The sequence below is a fragment of the Melospiza melodia genome, chromosome 9, assembly GCF_035770615.1.
Source record: "Melospiza melodia melodia isolate bMelMel2 chromosome 9, bMelMel2.pri, whole genome shotgun sequence".
NCBI classification, from domain to species: Eukaryota; Metazoa; Chordata; class Aves; order Passeriformes; family Passerellidae; genus Melospiza; species Melospiza melodia.
This window is the reverse complement of record NC_086202.1, coordinates 6855844-6883052: the sequence shown is the minus strand read 5'-3', so window position 1 is coordinate 6883052 and position 27209 is coordinate 6855844. Positions and strand designations below refer to the sequence as shown.

The window sequence follows — 27209 nt, the reverse complement described above, 5'->3', positions numbered from 1 at the left end:
GAAGATGAAGCCATGCCATGGAGAGAGGGAAAGGGCTGAGTCTGAGTGCATGGGCTGACCACACCAGAAAGGCAAACTTAAGGTGCTTCAGCCCCTTGGACAGACAACGTGCCCACCACCACACAGGCACCTCCATGGGATGTAGTTCTGAATTTCACTGAGCTAAAATACACATTTGGCTGCTTGAGACATACAAAAATACAAAACACTAAGATGTGCTATTTTTCAGCTGCAGTGACAGCCACATTACTTGGAGCCTTTTTCACTTCTCTAAGTGCTCCATACAAATCAAGAACAAAGCACTGCACATGCAGTGTTGTCCTTTACTCAAAGCTCTTCCTTCTGTTGACACTGCACAGCTTAACACAACCAACTACAGTGGCTTTTGCAAAATCCAAGCAAAATCCTGCAGAAATTTTGAGGTTTAAAAGAAACATTTTACAGAGACAGAGAAAACAGGCTAATGCAAGCAGGCAGAAAATCCCTGAACATCCTTACCATAATCCAAACATAGCTACTGCAAGCACATCCTAGAAAACTTAGCTCTCCAAACACAGCTGTGACCTTGCAGCATGATCCCTGTGAGAGGAAGCTGACACAGCCTCACTCGAGCTGAAAGATGTGCTGCTGTGGATGCAGTTGTGGCCAGAGCCTCTCTGATGCCTCAGGTCACTCAAGGGACACCATCAGTGTGAAACTAGGCCAATGACAACAGGTTTTTAAAACCATTTTAAATATTGGTTCCCCAAACGTGAATCAGCAATGCCTTTGTTGTCATGTGGTCATGTATTTTAAGAACTGTTCTAAAAATCTTTCTGAGCAGCACAATATCAAAGGAAGACAAGCAGGTACAGAAAGGGAAGAATAATACAGGCCTGAAGTTCACTGTTATAGTAATCCCATTTTGGATAAGAGAACTTTATGGAATTTAAACATTCAAGTGAACAGCTTCTCTGACAGTCTGCACCAACAGGGGCCCATAGTCTGGAAGTGGCAACAACTAAATAATGACAAAACCCAAGAAATAGCTGTTTAAAAATAATCAGCATTTTTCTGGCATTGTACCTAAGTTGCCTGTCAACTCATCAGTCAATTACAGAAAGTACTTTCAACATAATCTTTCAAAATGTGTCCCTCAATTGATACTGTAGTTTTGCAATGCCTTTTTTAGGAGTCCACATATTTTTCAGGAAAAAAAACAGCCCTTTAAATTATATCACTAGAAAGATAGCTAATCCCTCCCAGCTCCAACCACTACATATTCCACACTGGGATGTTGTAGCAAACTAAGCCCATGATAAATTTAAAACCCTGCCTTGAAAGGGGACATAGGTAAGACTGCATGAATAATTCCAAAGTGCTTTATAAATGCTTGTTGAAACAGTAAACTCGTTTTGATGGATGAAATACAGATGTTACCTAAGAAGAATGGATGAGAGCTGGGAATTGAAATCAAGTCATCCAAGCTGGCAAGGTTTTGCCCACTTGCAATGTCTTTGATTTTCCCTTGACTACTCACCTCCTGTGCAAATGACTCTGCCTTCTTCCGCAGGTTCTTTTCCAGCTCAAAGTTTTCATGAAGCTCTTCATATTCCTCTACTGCCAGCACAGACACTGTTTACATGAATTAAACAAGATCAGAAGGAAAAGTGGAACAGATCAAAAGAAGAAGTACTGTTTGATTTTCACAGATAAGCTGCTATTCCCTAGCACCATGGAGCCCTGACTGACAGCATGACCTAGTTTTACATTTTCATATACAATCTTCTTTGCAGTATTTGTCCTAAACCTCACCACATATATGCACAATTACTAATCTTCTGAACAGAGAAACAGTCCTCCTTTTCAGACTCAAAATCTCCAGTAACAGGCATCAAGTAGCACAGACCAGATTTTGCCTCTCTTTGCCTCAAAAGAGCTTTACTGAATCTATCAAAGATTATGTTATTCTTGAGAAATCCATATTTGTTTACCTGGTTTGGAGATGAGCATAACAGTTTTCAAAGTGGTAATTTAGTTAATTTAATTTAATTAAAAGTAAGTGGTCATTTAGACAGTGGGATACACATCCCAGCATACCTGACTCTCAAAGCAATTCTAACTTTAAAAAGCAAATAAACAAAAACCAACCACATACACAAAAAATACCCAACAAACAACCCACATATTTAGAAAGATTTAAAAATCAATTCATAAACTCTGACTGAAATGCACTGAGTGCACAGCTCCAACCCAGTGCCACATAAACAGAGGGTACAGGAGGTATTGAATACTTTGGTAGCTCATTTTATGCACACAAAAAAAAAATCTTGCTTTAATTTAACTCTTCCCTCCAGGAAAGCAGGCAAATGTGAAACTAGGGGTTGTTCTTTCCATAATGCTTAGAAAAAAATTTCAGAAATTTTTTCATCTGTCATATTATCCCATCAAAATCTTCAAGCTAATCTGTTTAGTCAGCTGTTCTGAAGTTTGGTGTTTTGAGAGCCTTCAAGTACTGCCTGTCATAGGTTAAGAAATGCAGACACATGGAAGGGGTAAGAGATGGACACCTGGAGAAAGCTTACAGGATATGCTCTAGTAGATTTCAGCCACTTCAGGAAAATGGAAAACACCCAATGATGCTTTTTACCAAACAATTTTTAATTTTTTAAGGCTTAGTAAGCAGCAAAAGGAAAAGGCAGAGTAATCTAAAACCTAAAAACTTTTCCCTCTCCTCTAAATTTCTTTGGAATCAACCATTACTCATATAGAAGCATGCACCCTCATTAAGCAAAACCCTTCCTTTTTTGAGCTATATCTCTTTTTAGTCTTTCCCTGTCCTGGTTTTACCTCTCTTCTCTTTCCAGTAAAGGAAACTTCATTATTTTCTTCCATAACTTGGAAATCTTAATTCTCACATTCTAGCACTCCTGCCTTTTTCTCATCATCCTCTGAACATAAAACAAGTTACTCCCAAGACATTAGACATTCAAAATGAGAAGCTGTATCCCAATGAAAAGGAAGACCGGTGTAATAATTTAGGAAAGCAGGAGATTAAGGTTCAAACCCCATCTCTGTGAAGGACTGTGCCCCTGCCCTGGTTTCCCACTTGTGGCACACGGGAAAAGATTTCCCTGTTCTCACATAACACCTGCTGTTCACTTTGTCACATTTTCCTGGAGTACAGAGAGTCTGGAATAGTCCATGAGTTGGTGCAATGCCTGCAGCAATCAGGCCAGGTGTCAGATCTGGAGCACCATCACTGTGCTGTAACCTACTCTGTACTGCAGCAGAAAAGCTCTGCACTTCTGCAAAGGATGAAGCAAACTCTTGGAGATGCAGATCTCTTAGAGAACCTGCTGAGACTACACACCTCTGTTACATTTCTCCAACAGTTTTTGTTGCTTATTAACTTCGGTCGTCAAAACAGCCTTTTCTTCTTTCAACTTATTTACCTAGAAAAGTATAAAGAACACATCAAAACCAAGAGCATTTCAGTTAATGGCACCAGGCATACAGCACATACAGAATTCAAGCAGTATTTTGCTGTCAGTAGCTCTGTTTCCTAGGTTTGGCTGGATGCTGGGGTTTCCAGTGGCATGGAAAGCATTTTTACTCCACCTTACAGATGTTGTAACAGATGTCACAAAAGGGTTATGAACTAATCCTCCCAGGCATGTTTCAGTCACAGCTGCAAACACATGATCTTTGGAACCTTTCAGGATCAGGTGCCACAGCACCTGGCTGGAAAGTAACTTGACTGTTTGCATTTTAATACAGTCAGAGCCCTGTTTTGGTTGCTTTTTTCCTGGGCTCTGTCTATTGTCCAAGTGCTGTCAGCTGTGTCTTTCTGAATGCAAGTGCTGCATGGACAGGAAGAGCCACTAAGTCCTGATTTGCATCAGTACATGGCTTATCCAGTTTTCAAGCAGGAATGAAACTCTGCTGGCTTAAAAAGCCAATTTGCTGGTCTAATTATGATGACACAGCACTGCCAATGGCTGAACTTAAGGATATACTCAAAGAAGTAGCACCAGTGATTAAACTATGTGTACTTCAAAAGTATTTCTGACACATCTATGGGTTTAAGGAAATCCAGAAAACCCTGCAGGCTGTGATGGGTGAGGGGCTGTCAGGAAGGGGACCTGACAGTTGTAATATGGGCTTAGATCAAACAGGTAAGGAGAAGTCATGTGCCAGCTACAGTGGCACTGGACTGTGATGCAGAGGATCCCTTCCAGGGACATGCCCTACGTGATCCATCACTGGCAGGACTTGAGATTAGACAGTATTCAATTAACTTCACAACTGTTTTCAGCAAAATAAGCTAAAAGTTACAGAAAGGACAGACTCCAGGCTAACATGGTCTCGCCTTCCATGGTACAATACATACTTCTTCAATTACTTCTGCAAGTTTGCACCTCAGGTTTTCCAGTTCAATGGCCAAGGTCTTCTTTTCCTCATGAACAGATATGATTTGATCTCGCAGCTCTAGGGTTTGAGGAAGGAAATGAAGAATATATTTCATTGGAAAAACAACAACAAAGGAAATGTCACAGCAATGCAAGTACAGTTGACTATGAAACACCTGAACTACGTATCAAGCATCAGTTGTAACCAAGGAACTTCCTCAATAATTTATGAGCTTTGCATAAGTGTCAAGTAACAGATCTATAACTGGGTCACAGTTTCAGATTTACTCCGTTGAAGTAAGCTCCTTGTTCAGGCCTGCTGTCTTTATTTGCATTTTGAATGATTCATTTCCTGCTACAACATGGCCAATCCTGCCACCACAGAGGGTCCTAAGTCCTGTTCTTGAGACTGTCACATCACAGACACTCTGGTATGGAGGCAGCAGAAAGCAATTTTTAAGAAGCATCCTTTAAAACAAATTAATACACTTCAATTCTTTTTGGATCGTGAGCTCTTGTCACAAGGGAAATAAACAAAACAACAGGCAGTTAATACTTGGGAGGTTTTCACAGAAGAAATTGTCCTGAACAGCTGCCAATTTATAGCCTTTGTAACATTATGTGAACAGAGTCAGAATATAACCTTTACTGATGGAAGAGCTAATGCTTGTAATTTTCCCCTCAGAATTTTTGTTCCTTAATTATTAAAATATGAAATAAATTAAATTCACAATGGAATAAAACACTTGATTATAATCACTTCTTAACAGGAGATCAGTTTGCATACATAATATATCAAGGTTTAGGTTAACATAAAATCACCACAAAAATCAAAATTTATTGATATATATTAGCTTTCAGTAAGTGCTCTCATTCCCCACCTGCTTCCAGTATTTCACAGCACTGCTGTTCATTGAACACCAGCCATGAGTTGAGAAAATTGTGGCTAATCAATTGCACATGATGATGTGACATGCTAGATGTCATTCTGGTAGGTCTCACATCTTGAAAATGTCCATTCTACACCAGCATCCCCCTCCCAGTTCTGAGGCCTCAGATTTATTTTCCTCTAAATTAAAAGCCTACACTTTTTAAAGTAAATAAAAAGACCTGTTTTCCCAGAAGATTTTTGATACAGCTTGTCCATTTTATGGATTTGTGTTCTCCAGAGAAATTAATGGGGAAAAAAGTCTCACTGAAACTTATGAGACTTGGTTTAATTCTGGTTTTACAATGCATGTATCAACCTCACTATGCAGAGAAGAAATCATATCTACAGACCACAGAGAGCCTCAGGTTTTACTACCTTATTTGTGTATCCTTACAGAAAAGTGGTGGGGGAGAAGGACTTACTCCAAGAAACAGCCAATACTTTCTGGAATGGTGAGAAGGCTAAAGGACTTAGAAGATTCCCAAAATACCACTTTCCATGCTTTAATGAATTGTTCATCAAGACAGAAAGCAGATACATCAAAACCTTTCTTCAATATTTCTCTAATTTGACCCTACTACACTCCTCCCGTCTGATCTGTAGCCAGTGTTTATTCTCTAAATGTATTCCTGACACCCTTCTCCACTACAAAAGTCTCATTTCCCATTCAGATGGGTTGCATCACACCATTTGTTGCCTTTCCCTACATCTAGAGGATGGAAAACTGATTACAGAAGGGTACTATGACACCCTATTTCTTCAGTGGGACTGTTTCACAAGCATTTTTACAACACACACACCATTTTTCTTCAGTGATACTTTGTACCACTCCTTACAGCGGCTGCATTCAAAAAGACAACAGCTAATAAGGTCAAACTGAAAGTTCAAAAAAGTTGTACTTAAACATCATGTGCTGCTCCAAGTTACAACAAAAAAAAAAAAACCTGAAAGTCTTTTTTTAAAGAAGTTAAACACTTAATCTTGTCACAAAATCCAGAATGTTGGCATTCCCCTTTTTTGGATACTATGCCATAACAATATAGAAAACCATGATGACTTCATCACAGGGATGAGAAATAAGGCTGATTTTGGACAATGGAAATATTAACTGCCTTTCAAAAAAGAACCAAAAATTTCTGCAAAAAACCCCCCACAGATCTGTCTTATCAATATCTTTCCATGTTTTCCAGCTGTGCTGTTTTACTCAGTATAACAGTCCCTCTTTAGGCTGCTTGTTTGGTAATGGCTCTGGAACATGAGTGAAGTTTGTGCATACAAAGGTACATAATGGAAACAGAGTTCTGTCTGACAAGCTCTGAAATTGTGACATTGCAGCTGAAGGTGACCTTGTCCTTCAACTTAACTTTTATTTTTTTAAGAGTTTTAGGAAATGTTTCTTTTACTGATTCAGTAGCATTGAACTCTCTTAGCTGGGTAGTCTCATTTTCCTATTGCATTTAACCTCCTCTGCAGGCTGTGCCTCCCCCACCATTTATGTTACACTCTACCAACCCTCAGTTCTCAGCCATTCCATGAAATCCTTTGATTCTGACCACTCCCAGAAGCATGACTTGGAACAAGACCAGTCTCTGGTCCACACCAACACTGCTGTTCTAGAGACAACTTCTGCCCTGCAGGTGGTGCAGGATCAGCAGCAAGGCTCACCTTTTATTTGCTGCTGACAGTGCACAGAATTGCATGATCCAGAGGTAGCTTCTGTATCCGTGGATGATTCATCCTCATCAATGTTAATCTCTTCAGTGATAATTTCCGGGCCCAGTTTGGCCATACAAAGCATACTAATTCTTTTCAAGGTTTTATTTTCCTTGTTCAGCTGAAAGGTGAGAAGTACAAACAGTAAGGACCTAGTTAGTCTGTCTTTAAGCTGCTGGACAAGAAAAAAAAATTCAACTGTCTTTTGTCCTTTATCATTAAAAGATCTATCAAAGAAGTCAAAAGTAACATTAGATTAAGTTCCACTGAACATGAGAATGGTCTGAAGATGGGGTGGTTATCCACTTTTTCCTCTGAGAGGTTTCAATTCAACATGATGGTTTATCCATGCCTTTTTTTCCTTTCTGGTACTTCTGTTTAATAAATACTGTGTAGGTTTAAATCAATCAAATCAACTATCAAGCTGACTTAATGCTACACAGGCTTTGTGACAGCTGCTCACCTTTAAACATGTACCAGGAGTCCCAACTGAATGACCTCAACAACAGTTTGTGCCCCTGAAAGCTCATCTGGTTTTTCAAGTTGGATCAATTGGTTAAATAAAAATCCTTGCTTCTCCTATATATAAACTACAAATTATATAATAAAATAGAAACTATAATAATAAATAATATAACAAGCTATATTATCTATTATATAATTATATATATTATAGATATTATCTCTATATATATATAATATCTATAATATATATATTCTACAAATACTACTACTACTATATTCCTAGTCACAAAAGAATTATCTCAAAATTCTTTGGAGTTATTACTCCAAAGTAATAACTTGTGTAGAGTCAACATACACAAGATGAGAGCCATCTCATAAACCAATTGTTTATGGGTCAGACCACAAGTCAGAAACCACTTAGGGCTGGATGCCTGAACACATGGCTGGTTAGTGGATGGTACAGAAGAGATTCTACAAGGCATCTCTGTCTTAATCAACAAAAACTGAACAGGAATCACTGCAAATATTTAATTCTCTTTCACTGTCCTGCATCCAGACACCCCAGGGGTGTTCAGGTAAATGTCAGGGTGACTGCCCACCCATCAGCCAAGCATTCCCTGTGCTCAGGTTTAAGAATGAAACTCAATTTTCTACTATTGATACACCATGTGCCAAAGTCAACACAGACTTCAGAACTCCAGTATGCATCTTCAAAGAAAATATACACTATACTGTTCATCTGACCCCAAATTTTCACCTAAACAATCATCTCTGATCCCCCTTATCCTCAGCCCTTCAGTTATGGGAGATTTATTCAAGAATTTATCTCCTGCCTAAGGAATGAAAGTGAGACAGTGGGGAGAGAGGTGTGAGGAGCCCTACATGGTACAGCCAGCTCACAAACAGCCCCATGGAGCAGAGGGAGTCTTTGAACTGCCCTTGTCTCTGCATTACAGGCAAAATGCAGAGAAGAAGACAAGTTGCATAAATGTGTTCATTTTCTTACTTATATGCTGATTGTCTATCTTATGAATTCTAATATAGTGTCATTATGCAAACAATTAAGTAAATACCTCCAGAAAGTACATTGCTAATGCATCTAAATTAAAGTGATTTCTTGCTGGTGTGATTTTTACCATAACTAAGGATGTACTTTGGGCAGGGAATGGGGAGGGAGGGAAAAAAAAAAAAAAGGAAAAAAAAAGGCAGTCAGCATTGCTAATGAAATTTGGTTCAAAATTGCTGTAATCCATTTTCTGATGAAGTGGCTCAGATGCATTTTACACAACCAAAAATATATAAGAGAGATAAAAACATTCTTTAATAATAATGCACTTCTGATGAGATGGAATATAGAAAATTACACACTTGCTAAATTCATCAGACTAGACGCAATCAACAGAGCAGTGGAGGTCACCTTTCCCCTGCCCTTGCTTTGCTTTCATAAACAATCACCTGAAATGTAATGCAGTGGTTGACTTTTTCCATTTGATTTAGACACTGAAATGCTCATTATTGTTTTCACACAGAGGAGTTCTAAAACTTATTTTCCATTTAACCTAAATGCATATGAAAGCTAGAGATCAGGATGCTGGTCCATGAAAATAGAAACAACATTAAAATGGTTTTTTTTCCTTTAAAGGCAGGAACAGTATTTTGCATCTCGCATCTGGCTGTTAGTTTTTTGCCACTTCTAAACTATTTCACAGCTCCACAAGGTTATACAGAAATATATAAGGGTCATGCATACATTCTCAAGTTTTAAATAAATAAATAGATAAACAGGTGAATAAATAGATTTTTAAAAAAAACCCAGCATCACCATAATTTTTCTCACCTTAGAAGCCAAAGCCTCAGCACTTTCACGGCATGTCTTCTCAATCTCAAGATGGTTCTGAATACAGTTCACTTCCTCAATAACCATGTGAGAAACTAAGGGAAGAGTTCAAAAATTAGTCAGTATTTTCCTGAGATTGACACATGCCTCCCATGATCAGAAATAGAATATCTTCCTTTGTTAACTTTCATTGTGAGCAATTCAAACACAGGGAGGTACATACTTAGATATCTCCATGGATAGGAACGGTTCTGAGCATTGGATATTTGGGTTGTTCCTTTAAGCAGTTCTCTCAAGCCATGTTGGCAGCATTAGAGGGGCAACTGTAGAACTGAGTACAAACTTATGGAAGCAGAGGACCAGCAGCAGCCTCCCTCACTCATTATCTTTATTTCAGCAACACTTGAGGAATCAGAATGACACCTTTAGGATAATCCCTTAGGAGATGTTTACAAAGTTCCTCTTCACTTTCTGGTCTGTTTCTCATTGCCAGTCTCTCTGTGCTTGAGCAGGCCCCAAAATGAGCACCACGGTCTCACCTACCTCCACTGTTCACAACACAGATTTCAACACACTCCCAAAATCTTCCCTGAAACCAAGACTGGGCTGTCTGACTGCAGCTGGAATGCATGGCTGCACATTTGATGTCACGGCTGGAGGAGCAAGTGCCACATCTGTCCTCTGCACTTAGAAAATCCCTATTACAATTGTGGGTACACATCACTCTGCCAAAGACAGGCAAAAGAGTGACCAAACAGTTCTGGAACAAATCTTGTTTTATAACATAGGAGACCAATGTGAATCAGAAAGAATTTAAAAGCACAGATAAATTTTATCTTGCAATTCTACTCATCTCCCATCGGTACATATGTACTTCACGAGTGTTCAAAGTCTTAAGGGACAGGTTTTAGGTTGCACAGGGAAGCAAAGCAGAAAACTCAACAATAGTTTTCCATTTCTCAGGCTCATTGATGCAATTCCCCCTTGGCTCCTGGCACCCTCATCCCATCCCAAACAGCAGCCTGGATCCTAATTCTGCAAGTCACTGCATGGCACAAATTCCTCCTCAGCCCAATGTCAGGATTTCAATGCACAGAAAACTTGCAAAAATGGACAGGTTACTTGCAGCAGAACAACAGTTTGAAGCAGGAACAAGGCTGGAAAATACAGTGTAAATACAGAAGAATTTTTCTAGTATTTTTCCTCTTTTTCATCAAGATAAGCTTTAAAACCTAGGGATTTTATACCACTTGGTAGAAAACCCTCCTTTTCCAAGAGTTTTGACCAAAGACTGAAGAGAGATATTTAAGCCATCTTTGATTTACAGAGGTCATCTTGAAAACTACAAAACAGAACTTCATGCAAGGAAAAAGAAGGTCATTAACAAATGTTATTTATGCAGCTTTATACTTAACATCCCCTGAAGCTTTCATTTTTGAAGTTTTGATGTTGTCAGAGGAAACTAGCAACACATTGGTTTGCTGAGTAGCTGCATCAAAGACCCAAAATCTACAAAAAAGGAAAGGCAGGGCAGTGTACTGGTAAATCTTGGTCTAAAAACTATATTCACATGAAGTCTTCTACCAGGAGTGCAACCAGACCTCTTTCTTTGAATGTCTTTTTATTTTCATTTCTCCTGGAGAAATTATCTTAGTTTTATTTTATTTTCATTTCTCTATGGAGAAATTATTGGCTCCAAATGTGTCCTACCAGCTGCTACATTTGAGAGACATACAATAGATACAATCAGAGAGAGGAAAAGTTTCAGGCAGTACATCTCCTGTCTCTTCTGGTTTTATACTACTGAGCCCTGAAAGCTTTGAGCAGTGAGATGCTTTGGGCTGGATGAAGGAGCAGTGGAGATACAGAGCTGCTCCCATTTTACAGACAGGAATCCAAGGGCCTCAAGCAAGGCTAAAGTTGGGAAACAAGGATCGGGCACTCATGGCAGAACTAGGGATTACTCTTGGTTCATTTAAACTTAATTAACCTGCAATTATGATTAACTCAGGGGAAAAAAGTCTTTCCAAATTAAATACAAAAAATATATTATTTCCTAAGTCTGTCCAAAGTTCTTATTATGTTAATATTAATATTCATAAAGAAGCACTAAGTGGCCTGAAACATCTCTAACCTTGACAGTTTTTTTCAGGGGTAATAATAATCCGCAGCAAATGCAGGCCAACCAAAAACCACTTAACTAATTAGTAGTTGCAGTCACCGAGAAAACATGAATCAACACTGTTATTACAAGTGGCACATTTGAGTGGCATCTAATTATGACTTGATGAGCACGATACTTGCATTATCAACATTACTACTGCATCCCATCAGGGACTAAAAGCCGCTGATGGCATTGACTGCGAGAAACTCCCCCTCAATGGCACCGCAGCACCCAACAATCTCCTTGGCAGGGGCACCCTCACTAAATGACATGTTAAGCATAATTACTGGTAGACATTGTAAATAAACAGGATTGGAAGTGAAAATTGTACCAAGTGCATAAGACACAATCTGACACATTGGAAGTGGCAGCCTTAATTGAGAGTTTCTTTGACTGCTCAAGATCATTTCAACTGCATTTCTCAGAGGACAGTGATTATAACTGTGGAGACAGACGGCATAATGGTATCAGCACTGCTGACAGAGCAGTGAATTAAATTGTATCTGCTGTTGTGTGAAAGCCTTGATGAGAGGTACAGATCCTTAGTGGTCTTATCATTATAACACAATGGTCATGTTGTCATCAACCTTGCTGGCTCCAATTGAAAAGAAATGATTGTGTGTTGAAGCTTTCCCCCCCACCACCACCTTCTATCTCTTGTGCTCAATAGAACCAATTTTCAGAGAGCTATGAAATCACGCAATAGGGCCTAAAATGCAGCTGCTTGGCATACAAACGGGGCCCCATTAAACTGGAATCACACACAATATGTGTTTATGCCAGGAGAACAAATAGAAGCTGAGTACAGGCCAAGTTTATTCACAGACACAAAGCCAATGTAGCTCTTCATCAATATAATTGCCTTTTATATTGTCGTTTAAATAATGGGCTCTATTATTGCTTTAAAATCCTAATATTCCTGGCATTTTATCACTATGTTTACAAGGTATGTCCTTTAAAAATGTGAAAGGAAGATAAAAGAAACCTATAAAATCTTACAACATTAAATATTACCTCAAATTTTAAGTCTTAACTACTTGACATTTTCTGCCACACTCCAGTATTCCTCGTATCATAACAAAAACAAAACAGGCAGCCGTTTTTCCAGAGGAATTGTACTTCTTAGAGAACATTCTTGGTTACCTAAGATCATTCAAGGCAGTAGACAATTCCTGTTGATTTCAGATTATTTTCCATAATTGTACCACACGAACTATTATAAAACAGAAGTGAGCAAATTCCTCTTTAACACAGTCACACAAAAGTACAGACCATGTGATTTCCTCCTCCTGCATTAACTTCATCCACATTTCTGATGCTTCACCGTGCAGTTCACTGTACTGGCACAAACCAGATGTAACAGACCACAATCCCATTGTAATTGTCTCTTCTAAGGAGCTATTCCACTAGGATACTTCCACTCCCATTAGATGTGCTTTGTTGCTTCCAGACACCACACAGTTTCAATAGAACCATTACCATAAAAGTGCAAAACTGAATATTGAGGTTCTCACAGCCCAGACGAGATAGAACTTGCTCTAAAAATTAGCACCTGAGAACAGTTCATCCTAAAAACCTTTCCTGGTGTGTCTGTGCTTAAAGTAATATTAGTCCTTCATTAAAAAAAATGGCCATTTTAATTATTATTATTATTATTAGGAATCTCAGCATCAAATCACTTCAAGCATGCATCATTCCAAAGTCACTTGCAGGATCCAGGTGAGATAGAGCCACCTTTGCACCACTGTATTTTCACCACTTTGCACCTTGAGAGTGACTACCCGTGCCAGAGAGTACAAATGCTGTAAAAGCATTTATTCTGACTACTGTGGGCAAAGTCTCACTGGATTAGCTTCTTAAACTCAGCTTGCAAGAAGAAACAGCAAGTGGGCCTGAATCTCAGCATTGTTAACACTGCTGTAGAGTGTGCAGAACTATGTTCATAATTCTCTACGTCAAGAAAATCCCACTGACATTGTCAGCTTACTTTTCTGAAACTCCTCCAGCTTTTTGACAGCCTCATCTCGTTCTTGCTTGATTTTGTCACACTGTAGGAAAAGAGAAAATTGAAATGAAACACTGATCCCAGTTATTTAATTAGCAGTCAGTCACAACATGCAAAATCAACCAGGATCAATTGCCAGCACAATAATGTACAGAAGCCTATCAAAGTATTTCTTTTTCCTTTCAGCCATGTAAGATCAATGGAAATTATGCATAAAAAATTCATTACTCAGAGTACTTCCCAGCCAAACTGGCACACTGTACTTGATTTAGGTTCTGATTCAGAGCTACTCTGAAAATATTTTAAAGAGACACATTATCCAAAACTGAAATAAGCAGTTATCCATGTTACACCAACAGTAGAAGCAATACTTTGCATGTCAAAAATAGGATTTAGGTCCAGTTTCTTCAACACAAATAGACTCAGAAAAGAGGCCTACATTTCTATATCCACCATGTGCAGGGAAAACCTCAAAGCCAACCATCAGGGACATGCTGAATTATTTCATTACATCATGAGCAAAGTTTCAGCTTTGTAGAGAGAAAGGCACTCATGTTCATGCTTTAAGGAGTTCCCATCACCTCAGTTTTATTAATTTTGTGGTTATTGCTAACACTACACAGGCTTGCAATCATTGATCTTATGATGGAACGGGTTCTTCACAAAGCAAGAATAAAACAGATGTGAAATAGAGTTCTCTAAGAAAACCCATTCTGTACGTAAATGAAAGAACTCAAAGAAATGAGTAAAATTCACAAGAGACACAGTCAGTGATTAACCACAGGGTGAAAAACACATGACCCAGGGGGAAGTATGACTGGCACACAAGGTGCCTTACACACACATCCTTCCTCACATGCAGCTGGGCATGTTCACAGCAATAAATCAACCTAAAACCATGAGTTAACTTCTGGAAGAGGTCTGTGTGACTGAGCTCCTTACAGCGCAACTCCAATTACAAGGATGCTGGCCACTGGAACAGAACTGAGTAAAAAAATAAAAAGACAAAAAAACCCAAAAACCCTGAAATGATTTTGCTCGATTTTCGGTTTTTCCACATGAGGAGCCACTTTGAGTTAGCTGGGAAAGGAGCCTGCTGTTAAGAAACAAGAAGTGGGAGAGTCTGATTCAAAGGCAGCCAAATTCAAGAGAAAACTTCTATCAGCTACAGAGGACCCTGGATGAGACCCAAAGAAGGATCTGCTCTCGGGCAAGGCGAGGATGCCACTGGTGCTGGCTTGAGGCAGATCGTGGCTATCTGTGGGAGCAAAAGGAGCTGCACTCAACAACAATCTCTTCTGATGGCACTGGGGTGATGAGGCTTCAAGGGACAGGGCTGAATAGGGGGACAGGTCAGTCCCAGCTGCTGTAAGGACTGTGAAACAAGGCAGAGCTGCAGAAGGAGCAAAGACACGCTGAGCCAGCAGTGCCGGACGAGGACTCACCATTTCCTGGGGCCCTGTTAACAAAGAACCCGTGGAGAGAATCTTGCAGAGGAGAGGTGGGGAAGGGAAATCTCTGCATGAATCTTGCTGCCCTCCCTCTGCTTCCTCAGAAAAGATCTGGGTTACCTTTGTGGCAGAAGTGCAGTCTAAGAGCAGAAGGCAGGAAAAGATGCAGAAGGTGTTTCTGGCTGTTCTGCAGAGCACAGTTCTGCCACAAAAGGGAACTGGTGGGAGCTGCTGCCTCCTTGGATTTCCCAAGAAAGACCCTGGAGCCACAATGACATATTTCACCCACACATGATTTTTCTGCACACTGCAAGCTTTCAGCCCACTGCACGTTAAATGGGCAATTTAAAAACCAGAAACATTAACATTTTAAGGATCTGTTGCCTGTAGAAGTCAACAACTTTCCTACTGATGGAAACCTTGCTGTAGAGGACATAGCACACTCCCTTATCCCAACGACAGGAAAAACTCCTTTTAAAATCCTCCAGGCAGCAAAAACTCCTTTTAAAATCCTCCAGGCAGCAGGCTGTAAGGCATAGCAGCTTTCCCTGTGCAGTGAAAGGGGAAGTTAAATGACCTATTCCACTTCACCTCGAGTGCTATTTGCAGAGAGAGCTCCATTTGGACCACGGCAAGCTGACTATTCTCCTCATAACTGCCACATTTCTCTGCACAATCAGGGTCTCTAGGCTTGGGTCTCTGCAGAGCAATTCCTGCTCCCAGTTGCAGTTTTCTCAATACCTTCCTTTTGCTGCTACTGTGCTTCAGAATGAAAGAAGAAGAAGAAAAGGAGAGTGGGAGATTGCTGCCCTTGCTGAAATGATCAATGGAAAGCACTTTGCCTTCTGTCTTGCAATCAGAGCCATGCAAGCAGAGCTGTTACAGGTCCTTCCAAAAAATACCCTAGTTTATCTTCTAAGCATTAGGAAAAAATTTGAGATTTTCTTTACCTACTTAAACTGTTTCAATTTTGAAATTTACACAAAAATAAAAAGCCTATAAACTATGTTTCATAATAAAAACTACTGTCACCCTTTAAAATAAATTGACCTTACCTTTAAAACGGAAAAGTTTAAAAATCCAAATTTAGATGCATGAGCTGCTCCTAAAATGCTCCAGAGAAGTCCTAAAAGTTCATAACCATCTCACTTTTCAAAAATGCAGTTTTAGGCATACACAATAATCATTAATGGACAAAAGTATCACTATTCCTAAATATTAAAAGGCAAATATCATAACATGACTATAAAATCTTCACTTTCCACATTCAAGCACATGCAACTGCTAAGGAGAAAATCTCCATGTATTTACTAAGCTTTCCCTTTTCAGTGTTAAGGGGTAACTCCAAACTAAAGAGTAACCTTGAATAAAAATTAAGAAGTTTGTAGCTCCTGGATTGCCAGTAAATTTTCAGTTTTTAACTTAATTAAGAGTTCCAGCTTCTCTGCAAAGTAAAACAGCCCTTTATTCTATTTTATTTAATATATCTAGTATTAGTATTAGTAATCTAATATTTATACCACCATTATATCACCTATAAAACCCTAACAAAGTAAACAGAAAATACTGCAGTGCTGGACTGGCTACAGTGATAATCTCCTAGCAGTAAAAATACATAGCATCTGTATTTTTAGAAATTAACAGTCCATTTTCCAAAGCTGATTTTGTGAATAACTCCATATATTCTTCATCTTTGCAGGCACAAGTTCAGAAGATTTGTCAATCCCACTCCTTTCAGATTTTAGCCTTCTAGGTAGCCAATACACAAGGCAATATTTTAATTTCTAGTTTCTTGTCTATTCTCTACTAACAGGCTTCTTTTTTTGCCAACTATTTTGCACATAAGCTCCTACAGACTTCAGTAAAAGGCCTTCAAAGGGCAAAAACAACAGGGAGATTGTTCAGCCCAGATATTAAGATGCAAAAAGTTCACGTAGTAGTCATATAGTCAATTAAACCATTGCTAAGCAACACAAGACACAATTCTTCCTCATTTAAACAGATTGTGAAATGTATGCAGATTTAATGCTTGTTCTGAAATTGTGAGTTTGGTGCAGTGCTCAAAAGTATCCAATGACATTTGCAGTGCTCTGCTCAGAGAAACAATGAGTATGTGAGCAAGGCAGAGTCCCTTCCCCATTCCCACTTGGTGATAAAACATATAATCCACTCCATCCTGTGCTTTAGCAGAGCAAACACCATGAATGATGTATCAGAGATACAGAATTACACCTACTGTTTTGGATAGCTGTCTTGCTTTTTTTTTCCCCCTACTGGCAGCATGACAAAACACTGTCAAAACCAGCGTTCAGAGTCATTTCTGTCTGATTAGCAAGTAGTCAAATATTTATTCATGATCTGACTCTGAATATGTCAGAACTGCATATTAAGTTACCCACATTTGTGTGCAGCTGAACATTTGTTATCCATTTTTGGGGGGCTGGTATGAATGTTTTGTTGGCTGCATCAATAAAAAAAAGGTGACCTAAGAGACGTAATCTGACAATATAATTTTGCCTCCATTGTTTCTAAAAGTATTTAAAAACACTAACAAAAAATGTCTGGGGAAATGTTGTCAGAGACTCCACCAGTGGTCTCCAAATTGGCAGTTTTGCAAGGCAATGAGGAAGAGACATTGTGGATGAAAGATCTTGTCTTTTGCTCCTGAATTTTCATGGTTATTAGCATCCCTTTCAAAGCAGCAGTGCTTTGAACAAAGTAACCCACTTAAAAGTCAATTTACTTCCTAATTTTAAGGAAAAAATATGGAACAAAGAGGATAAATTTTCAAAAATTAAAAATATATCTTAAGTTACCTGCCCATTATCCACTAAGTTCCACGTGTCTAATGGAAACTAGGACGATTTCTAAATGCACAGCTCATCTTTCAGAGCCACACAAGCACTGCCGTGACCTAGGAAAGTATTCCAAGTGTACCAAAAGCACATACACACACACACTGCTATTTAATTTCTCTGTGGCACTTTCCACACACAGTCTGCAAGTCACCTGCTAAAAGAATTAACATCTCATTCTCCTGTCCACGCAATTATGTGACCACAACTGATACAGAGGAAGCCACTTGCTGACATCCACAGTGACAGATGTGGCAGAAAAAGGAACAGAAGTCACCCACAACTTCCCAGACCCACAGGCAGAGAAAGTCTGTGCTGCATTTTTCCAGCAGCAGGTTTGATCCTGCAAAGCACAAAAAGATACAAAGCAAGAGATGCTAAGGACCTTTAGGATTACTCTGCCCAGCCATAACACAAGGAATAGTTTCTTTCAGTATTGGCCCTGGAAGCAAATATAGCTATGAACTCTGTATCAGTAGATTTTTTTTTTTTTTTTTTTTTTTTTTTGTGGAAGAAATGCACTTAAAGCCTCACACTAAACCACTTGAGTCCAAGCACTTGAACAATGAACCATGACTGCTTACACAAGCACACCAATTTGCAGGATGGAGATTTTGGAGGTAGAAAACTTGCACAACAACTGAAAATCCAGCCCTGAGCACGTGTTTAACTATTTGCTCAGCTGGGAATGTAATCCCCATAGGCTCAGACTTGGGGGATTTTTGGGTGTTATGCAAAAATTCTGCAAAAGTTCAAAGCAGCCTCCAGATGAAACACTCAAGAGTAGCTAGAGATATGCAGCTGTAGGAAAGAAGTCTTGTGAGAAAGAGGAGCAAGGAGGCAAGAAGAGCAGAATGGAAAAAACAACCTCAGAACATCTCATTCCATCTCAATTTCAGAAATAAAATTTTTCATTGACATTCCTTTTGAAGAAAAAAATAAATAAATAAAAATGTAGCTCAAGGGAAGTCTCCCCATTCCTCCCTTCTCAAGCTAAACAAAGTTTTGCTGAAGAAACACCAAAGCTGATGTAACTTGGGTTCAGGGCAAGCTGGGGAGTCTGTTTTTCATGAGGTGTACTCATGTCCTGGCACAGCACTCCCCACATGTGACAGAAGCCAACAGCCAGCATGGGACAAACTAAAGGAGCAGAGCAGTGCAGGACAGGATGCTGAAACCACTCCCAGGCTGAAAATGGTTTGGAGAGTGCAAGAGAAACCTGCCCAGGTGTTAAACACGCTCCTACATGCCTCCCTTTCTGCTGTCAGAGACAGCAATCTGGGCTGGATGGAGTCTTGGTCCTAGTCAGTCTTATTCTCATTTTCTTCTGTGCATTTCCTCCAAACAGCAAAGAGAGAGCACAGATTTCCTGGGATAAGGTCAGCAGAACAGGAATGCAGCAACAACCAAAGTGAAAAGGACAAGGAGGTCAGAGCATAGAGGGAATGAAGCACATTGTGCTGACCTCAGTAAAAATACAAATAATCTTTGCTGAATCATAAGTGTACATAAGTATCAAACTTTCTTCAGCAATAAGAAAAGAGTTAAGGCCAAGGTCTTCTCAATACAGCCTTGAATTGAAACATTTGTAACTAAAAATGACCATTCCAAAATGATTTCAAAAGAAGCTAAATTAAACCTATGTCTCCTGGCAGCTAACAGGGATTTAAAAACCAACAGATTTCTTACATCTTCAGCTCACTCATACTGGAGAAGGAGAATTGTGCTTACAATACAGTGTAGCACTGACTCCCCTGCATGCCTCCCTACCTTCAGAAATTATATTCCTACATTATGAAAGTTCAGAAGCTGAGGGAAGGTCTTCTCTTTTTTTGTTTCTTTTCAGTAATTAATTCCCCTGTGCAAAGGAAGTCATAATAAAACAAGACTTAGATCAAAGAGAAACAATTTTATCTGAACACGTGACTTGGTCTATGCTCCCACTGTTATCACATACAAATCTAGTAAAGCAGCAATCACTTAAAATATATTCACAGGAACTTTTCTGGAGTGGGACACCCAGACTAGTTGTGAAAACTGCATTTATTGCTCCATAAAACACAAAGGTACAAGTAATATTTATTATTATTATTATTGTTATTATTAATATTATGTAACAGTGAACTCAAAAAAAGCAGTCAACAATCTGCCACAGTCCACAAGGCATTCTGGTATTCAGCATTTCAGTATTAAATGAATAATTGGTTCATACAAACCTCTTCCTTCGTTTTCTTATTTTCTGCTCTAAGCTCTTCATATTCGCCAATAGCTACACAAGGAGGAAAAAAGAAAAAAAGTTAATATAGCAGTACCTCTTCCCAAATTAGTTCTCCAATTGATTAAATTGAAAACTCTTCTTTTGTCTATGCAGACTTCCTAAATAACATGGGTCATAAACTTCATTAATAGCCTGTTAATATCCTTTGAACTGGACTGACCTCTAGAACTGAAGCAATTAGGAAGTGTCTGAAAAAGATGATAGCTCCCAAAACAATCAATTTTTGATCAATGTAGAGTTAAACAATTTTATTGATTGAGTTCAAAAATTACAAAGTGGATATACTGGTTTGCAGTGACCATTTTAAACCCACACTGGCTCAGGTTATAGATCAAGGCCATAAAGAATGGTTGGTGTGATATATGGGTACTTGCAGAGCAGCTGATCTGTGCACCAGTAAAACCAGGGTCTCCCATCCATCCCTTTACTTTGTCCCCACTTCTCCTTGTGCACCCCAAATTCCATGCCCAAGAAGAAGGAAAAACAAACAACAAAACCACAAAAAACCCCAACAGATAGATGAACAAACAAGAAACCACAGTGGTGAAACAATGTATTTCCCACACAGGAGCACAAAGGCTGTACCTCTTGGTCACTGCTCCACTGCCAAGCTATTCCCTGTCCCCTCAGGAGACATCTACCATCCACATGCAAGAAAAGGAATGCAAACTGTACCAACAGATGCCATTCAAGTTTTTTCATACTTGAAAACTGCTGGTGTTTGCTCGCCTTTAAGGCAAAATCATTCTTGACATTCAATACTTTACAAATGACTGGAAAATGTAAATACAGATTTGCTCCACCCTCAACAGCTCTCTTCACTCACTTCATGAACAGAGAACTCTGACTCATTAGCCCTGAAGGAGAAAATAACAGAATATTCTGGGCTATAGCTCTTAACCCACCCAAACTATTCACAGCCAACCCTGCTCTTTCTTACAGTAAAAGTAAAAGAGTAAAACCCCAAAAGAGCCAACATGAGTGAACACAGCATGTTCCTCCACAACAGTGGCCTCACTTATTCACCAACTACTCACTCCACAGCTCAGCTGGCCAGAAGGGACCATCCTGGAAACACATCAGGTAACTTTGTATGCAGAAGCTCCTTTAACTATAACTTAGTCTTTTGATTTTCAGTTGTCAACCTGTGTCTCCTGAACCCGAATTAGCTAACAAAATATGAGTATTATCTAATTTAGATGTTTTACATATTAGATACTTACTATGGCTGAATAGGACTTATTACTAAAACAAGGCCATAAGGGTAAAAGTATATAATGACTACAATTCACAATGAACAACAGGAAAGACACCTTTACTCACACAGAGTTGAGGGGGTGACTCTTCCTACTCTTTCTATTAAAAATTAATCAATCCCTTTCTAAAGCTGCATATTAAAAAACACAAGTAAAACAAAAAAACCCCCCAAACTTTAAAAATGCTACATGCATAAACTTCAGTATTTATATTGCAAACCAGGGCAGCCTTCCAGTCAATTGAGAGCAATTCCATGCCACATCAATAAGTAATGGATTTAAAATCTATTTATTTACTCAAAAAATAAGCAGAGCTGTCAAAGGAAGCAAGTGTCACTCCACTTTTTTTGCTCCCATACCATGGACCAGGCATGTCTTTACTGGTAGAGGCAGGAGAAAGAGCTGATGGTGCAAGAAGTGCTCTGCTCCAGATGAAACAGACTATCCCAATTAAGTCATATTTTATTTGTAGAAGTAAACTAACACCTGGCTTTTTGGATATATCATTAGAGACAGAATTACCCCTGTCAGCACCAGAAGTTTTAATGGAATTGCTGCCACCACACTGCTCCTCCCAGTGTACATGGAACAGGAAGAATCAGGCCAAGAGTGCTGTGAAAACTCTCGAACAACAATGGCCTCCTACATGTACAGCATGCACAAGACTGTGACGTGCTGTCAAAAGGATAAAAAAAAAGCCAAAAGGGATAATTTTTTTCCCTTGTTCACCATTTTAGGTTCAAAGATTCCTTCTGCTAAATCCAAGTTACCAGTATTTCAACAGGATGCACTAAGGCACCAGCAGCACCAGCCAGGTGCACACTATTTTCAGATAAAGCCTGGATGGCATTTTCAACACCTCCTTCTGTTCAGGGCAATCTATGGGACAGCATTACACCCAGCACCTTACAGTGACTCCAAATCCTGACTCACAAACCTATTAGCAGGCCTAAAGCTTACATGGGCAAACCAAGCTCTGGGTCAGGTATCAGTTGCATTTGCTGAAACCTACACGGCTCAATTACCTTACAGTTCTTTAAAAAATAAATAAAAAGCGCCTGTGTAAGGACACAAAGATAGGTGTTAGGTACAAATACTGTAACTCAGCTCCTGTATCTGTGTTCCCATATGCCTGGATTTTACTCAAATCTGTGAAAGTGTGTACAAGTAAATTTAATAAACCCTGAATTTGCATCTTGCAGTCTTACACCTTCCTTGAAAAAACAGAGCAGGAAAAATAAACACACCACTGCCTGATAAAGACCAAGCACTAAGTTCACACCAAAAAACTTGCCTTCACAAGTTTCTGAAAAAAAAAAAAAAATAGGGTTCAACACAAGAAACTGAAGTGGGAAAAAATCTGAACTCCAAAACATTCAAGCAGGATGGGTTCTGCTGGGGAATTCTGTGTACTAAGATACACACACAGGTACATGAAGAAAAAACAAATTACAGAGCAGGTGACTATAGAAGGGAAGACAGGGGCCAAGAAGGTGTCCTAGGAAATTCCTCTGGCCATAAAAATTACCCATCTGCCACAAAGTAGAATGAATTTGTCAGACCACATTAGGAGCTTGTCAATAGCATACATTTAAAAGGTACTCCTATGAGATATTGCTGTCAGATTGGCAGTCTAGTCTGTTCCTAAGAAGATATATATAAGATGCTCCCTTATTCAAAGGTACTGACATTATAAGAAAAAGTTTAAAGAGATCAAATAGATCATAATTTTTAAAAAAATGTACACAGAGCCACAGTGCTTGGGACTAGAGATTGGAAATCATCACACTTCATCAAATCCAGCCAAAAAACACAGAGCAAAGTTAGACCATTTGAAAATGAAGAAAAAAATCCAGGCAATCTACCTTCAGTATATGTGTGGTTAGCACAATTGTTAACCACTTTAATTTAGTGAAGTGACCAGAAATGTGGCTATGACAGTGCTGAAGTGTAATTTTACCTAGTTTGTAACTCCAGACACTTTGATCACTGACTCCTGTTTTCAGCTGGACAAAAAAGGCACTATTGCAGAAGATGACTCTGTCTTTAAGGGCAAGGTTCCAGCAGTGCCAGTAAAACCAAAGACAAACAAGGTAATCTTCCAGGCAGGTAATCAATTACTGTTATGATTCATCTGTTAGTCTAGTTTGCTAACATTCCTCAGGTTCTACAACCAACCACTAATAACACAAAGTTTTGCCAATATGCTTTTTTTTTTGTTTGTTTTATGTCTTACCCACAGAAATATAAGGGCCAGTTGAATAGAATGTACATCACTGGAAACATCACTTAAAGTACAGTGAGGCAACAGTAATATTTATAGTGAAACTGCTGTATTAAACCATGACATTTCAGAAAACTATTTGAGGATTAAAACTCAAACAACACTTTTAAGTCCAAAATATCATCAATACAGAGATCTTGTTTCTTCATGACGCTCACCTTAAACTTAGTAATGGAGCAAGCTGAAGAATGATCAGTATCAGGTATCTGAGTCTAACACACAGGGCTTGGAAAATTCAGCATGGGTGAAAGATAAGAGTATCTTACACACAGACGGCTTCAGTGTCCTTGTTACTGCTCAGAGCTCTGCCAAACAACCAAGCAAATTTGCCCAAGCCCCAGAGAGCTTCACAGCTGCCACTGAGAATCGAGTGGGCAGCTAGAAAACACCTGCCTCAGGTTCAGTCTCCTGGCCTTGGTGAGGAGCAGTAAGAGCAGCGGCTGGAATGTGACAGCAGTCAGCCGCAGACACTCCTTTTACCTGGTGCCAGGCAAGCCTCTCAAGAGCAGAAAAACACATCCTGAAAAAGAAACCAAGCCAACAGCTACTGAATGAATGTTTTCTGAAACCTTTCCAAACCCATTTGCATTTTCCAGAAAGCTGACTACGCATCAAAATGCTACAAAAACCCGAAGCCGTACGCTGCTCTGAACAAAATAAAGATGGGATGAGTCTGTGTACCCATTACCCCAAATATTCAGATCCAGCAGATCCTTCCACCAGCTGCATTTATTCCCAAAATAATACTGTTATCTGCATTTGGAAGCAATAAACAAGAAAATTAAGAGACTGTTCAACAGAGCATCCTAAAATTACTTGAGGGAAGTTGGTAGTATCTAAAATAGTCTTGTTTTGTTATCAATAAGAATGGAGGGGACACTATTCCAAATTACAGTACATAAAGAGTTAGCAAATTTACTTGTCTACAGTAACAATGCATTTTATCTAACTACAAGAATAATTGCATTTATGTCATTATGTCATTTATGTTTTCACTGCTTGAGTTTTTCACTCTGGGAACCAGACTCATCAGTCAACACAACTTAACTACTGATTTAACTATGTGTGCTACCATTTTTTTTTTTGCATAGTTTAGAAGTAAAAAAGAAGAGTATTTTAATTTTTTTTCCTACTAGCTAACTTTTTGCCTACAAAAAACAACTTTCTCACCCACACATCTTCACAAAAGTGTATGTTAGCCTAACAACAACACACCAAAACTCCTGTGTTTAAGGATGAACACCCATCAAGAACGGAGCCTTACAGGACTGGGTCTGCCAAGTGCAGCTTCTGTTTCAGCTCAGGTGGATCTGGGACAGCCAGTCCTCAAGTTACAGTAACTTTCCCTTGAACTAATTCCTCTAGTCCTGTGAAATTTCCTTAGACATTAAAGGATACCCAGCCCACTGGAGGAGAAGACTTTCAGAGAGCAGAACTGAAGCCCTGCTCTAAACAATTTCAACAGACTCAATTTTCTCTAAAGAATAACACAAACTTGTCTTTTTTGCAACTTATCATTGTCATTTTAATAAATGCTCTCTTGGAGGCAACAGTACTGGAGGGAAGCAGTCAGTCAGCACAAGAACCAGATTTTGAGCCCTATTTTTTGGTCTCAGATTACCTAAAGACCCAGCTGTAAGACTATCATTTTACACCTAATGAATCCTTCCAAGGCAGAATGTATCTTGCGCTGATGGTAATAATGAATGTCCAAAGCTGACCATACAGGAAAAACTCAAAAAGTGACAAAGCATGTCATAAATAGTCCATGAATATTCAAATGAAACTTGGTTAGGAAAAGCTTCTGCTAAACACAAAAGTGATGGAGCACATTTACGGTCAGAATGAACGACAGAAAGATGGGCACTGATCACAGCCCTGTAATTTCACTCCTTTACACAACTTTGCACAATAGTTCCTTTCCAAATTACCCCTCCCCAGCTCACAGGAGACCTGGCGAGCTCAGTAGTGGGAAATACCAGATGTGAATTCCAGCGTGGCTCCTTCACACCTCCTGCACATGCAGGATGCCACACCAACCGCTTGGTGCACAGGAAGAAGTTCACAATTTAAACAGTTGGGTGCATGGGAAGATGTTCACAATTCAAACAGATCTTCAAACGTTTCAATGTGCCCACCTGACTAACTAAGGCTGCAGCTTTGCTGGATCAGCCTGGCTCAGGGACACACTGACCACAGGGGAGTTAAAAATGGATCATGAGCACCCCAACTCCTTTCCATGTGCCTTCTTGCAGAGGATTAAGCATTACAGTGTTCTAGTTTCTGAGTCAGACTACGATGAAATCATATGAAACTCAATGAAACTGAACATGCTGAAATTCTGGCCTTTCCTACTAAAGCACCGAAAGTGACTCATACACACCCAAAGCAGCCCAGGGTGGAAGTACTGAAGTGCTACAGAAACCGACAGCGCATCAGGACAGCCCTAGCGACCAGCGGGAAGTTTGATCGCTGATGGGGACAGGGATGCCAGGAGCTCCATGGCTCGGGCCAGGACCGGACCCCGCAGCACGGAGCGGGACATGGGACACTGACAGCTCAGCACGGCCTGGCTCAGCTCCACGCGAGGCTGAGCTCCTCGGAGGGACAGCGGGGAGAGCAGACTGTCACCCCTGGAGCCCTGGAGCTGTCCGGGGCTGCGGGCTCCGAGCTCCCCGCCAGGGCAGCACCGGGCACCCGGTACGGCCCATGTGCGGCACCGCCGCCTCCCGCCACCGCCATCGGCCCCCACGACGGCCGCGCCGGCAGAGCCGCTCCGTCAGCGGGGCGGGAAAAGCCCGCAGAGACCATCGGCTCCCAGCCACCTTCGGCCACAGCGGGCACCTGCGGGGGGCGAGGCGGCCGCGGCGGGCGCTCACATGGGGAAGAGCCAACACGTTCCACTACCCTGCTTTATTTCATTAAGGCTTTTATTATTTCGCTCCGCACGGGCAGAGCAAGGGGCCTGGGAGCGGGGCCGGGGGACGCCCAGGCCGCGCCCGCCCCGCCGCGCCCCGTTCCCCCAGCGGGCACAGAGCCCTCGCCCCGCGGCGGCCGCGCTCCCGCCGGCCGAGCCCGGGCCCGCGGCGGAGCGGGGGGAGCCGCTTTCTCCGGCGCCGGAGGCGGCGCCGCCCGCCCCTACCTTGGTCCTTCAGGCTGGCGAGGAGCTCCAGCTGCTTCTCCTCGTCGGAGCTGTTCATCCTGCCCCGCCGCCGCCGCCACGGGCCGGCGGCTGCCCCGCTGCGCTCCGCCCCGGCGAGCGCGGCTTCACCTGGCAGCGGGCGGGCGGCGGCGGCCGCAGCCCCGGGGCGCGGCGGGCGCGGCGAGCGGCCCGGCCCGCTCCGCTCTGCACATGCCCAGACTCCCGCGGCGCCCCAGTGAGCATGTGCGGGTGCGGGCACGGCGGGCCCGGCCCGGGGCGGGGGTCCCGGCTGCGGGAACCGAGTGGCACAGCGGTTCGGCTGGAATGGGCTTCGGAGGTCATCGAGCCCAACCTGGGAGCGAGCACATCCGTGTCAGCCGCACCGTGGCACCAAGGGCCACGGTCAGACTTTGAGCATCTCTAGGGATGGTGACTCC

General features: G+C 40.8%; 1 protein-coding gene across 2 annotated transcripts in view; it reads right to left on the bottom strand.

Moving 5' to 3' along the window:
• Positions 1–26863, bottom strand: part of SHTN1 (shootin 1) — a 55767-nt gene extending 28904 nt beyond the window's left edge. For both annotated transcript variants that reach the window (XM_063163129.1, XM_063163131.1), the window contains exons 1-8: positions 26773–26863; positions 20029–20081; positions 13489–13549; positions 9338–9432; positions 6988–7156; positions 4373–4470; positions 3353–3434; positions 1520–1614 (exon numbers count right to left, since the gene is read on the bottom strand). In XM_063163129.1, the coding sequence (XP_063019199.1) occupies positions 1520–1614; positions 3353–3434; positions 4373–4470; positions 6988–7156; positions 9338–9432; positions 13489–13549; positions 20029–20081; positions 26773–26830 (711 nt within the window). In that variant the 5' untranslated portion in view covers positions 26831–26863. The remainder of the gene's footprint in view (positions 1–1519; positions 1615–3352; positions 3435–4372; positions 4471–6987; positions 7157–9337; positions 9433–13488; positions 13550–20028; positions 20082–26772) is intronic.
• Between the last annotated feature and the right edge of the window lie 346 nt (positions 26864–27209).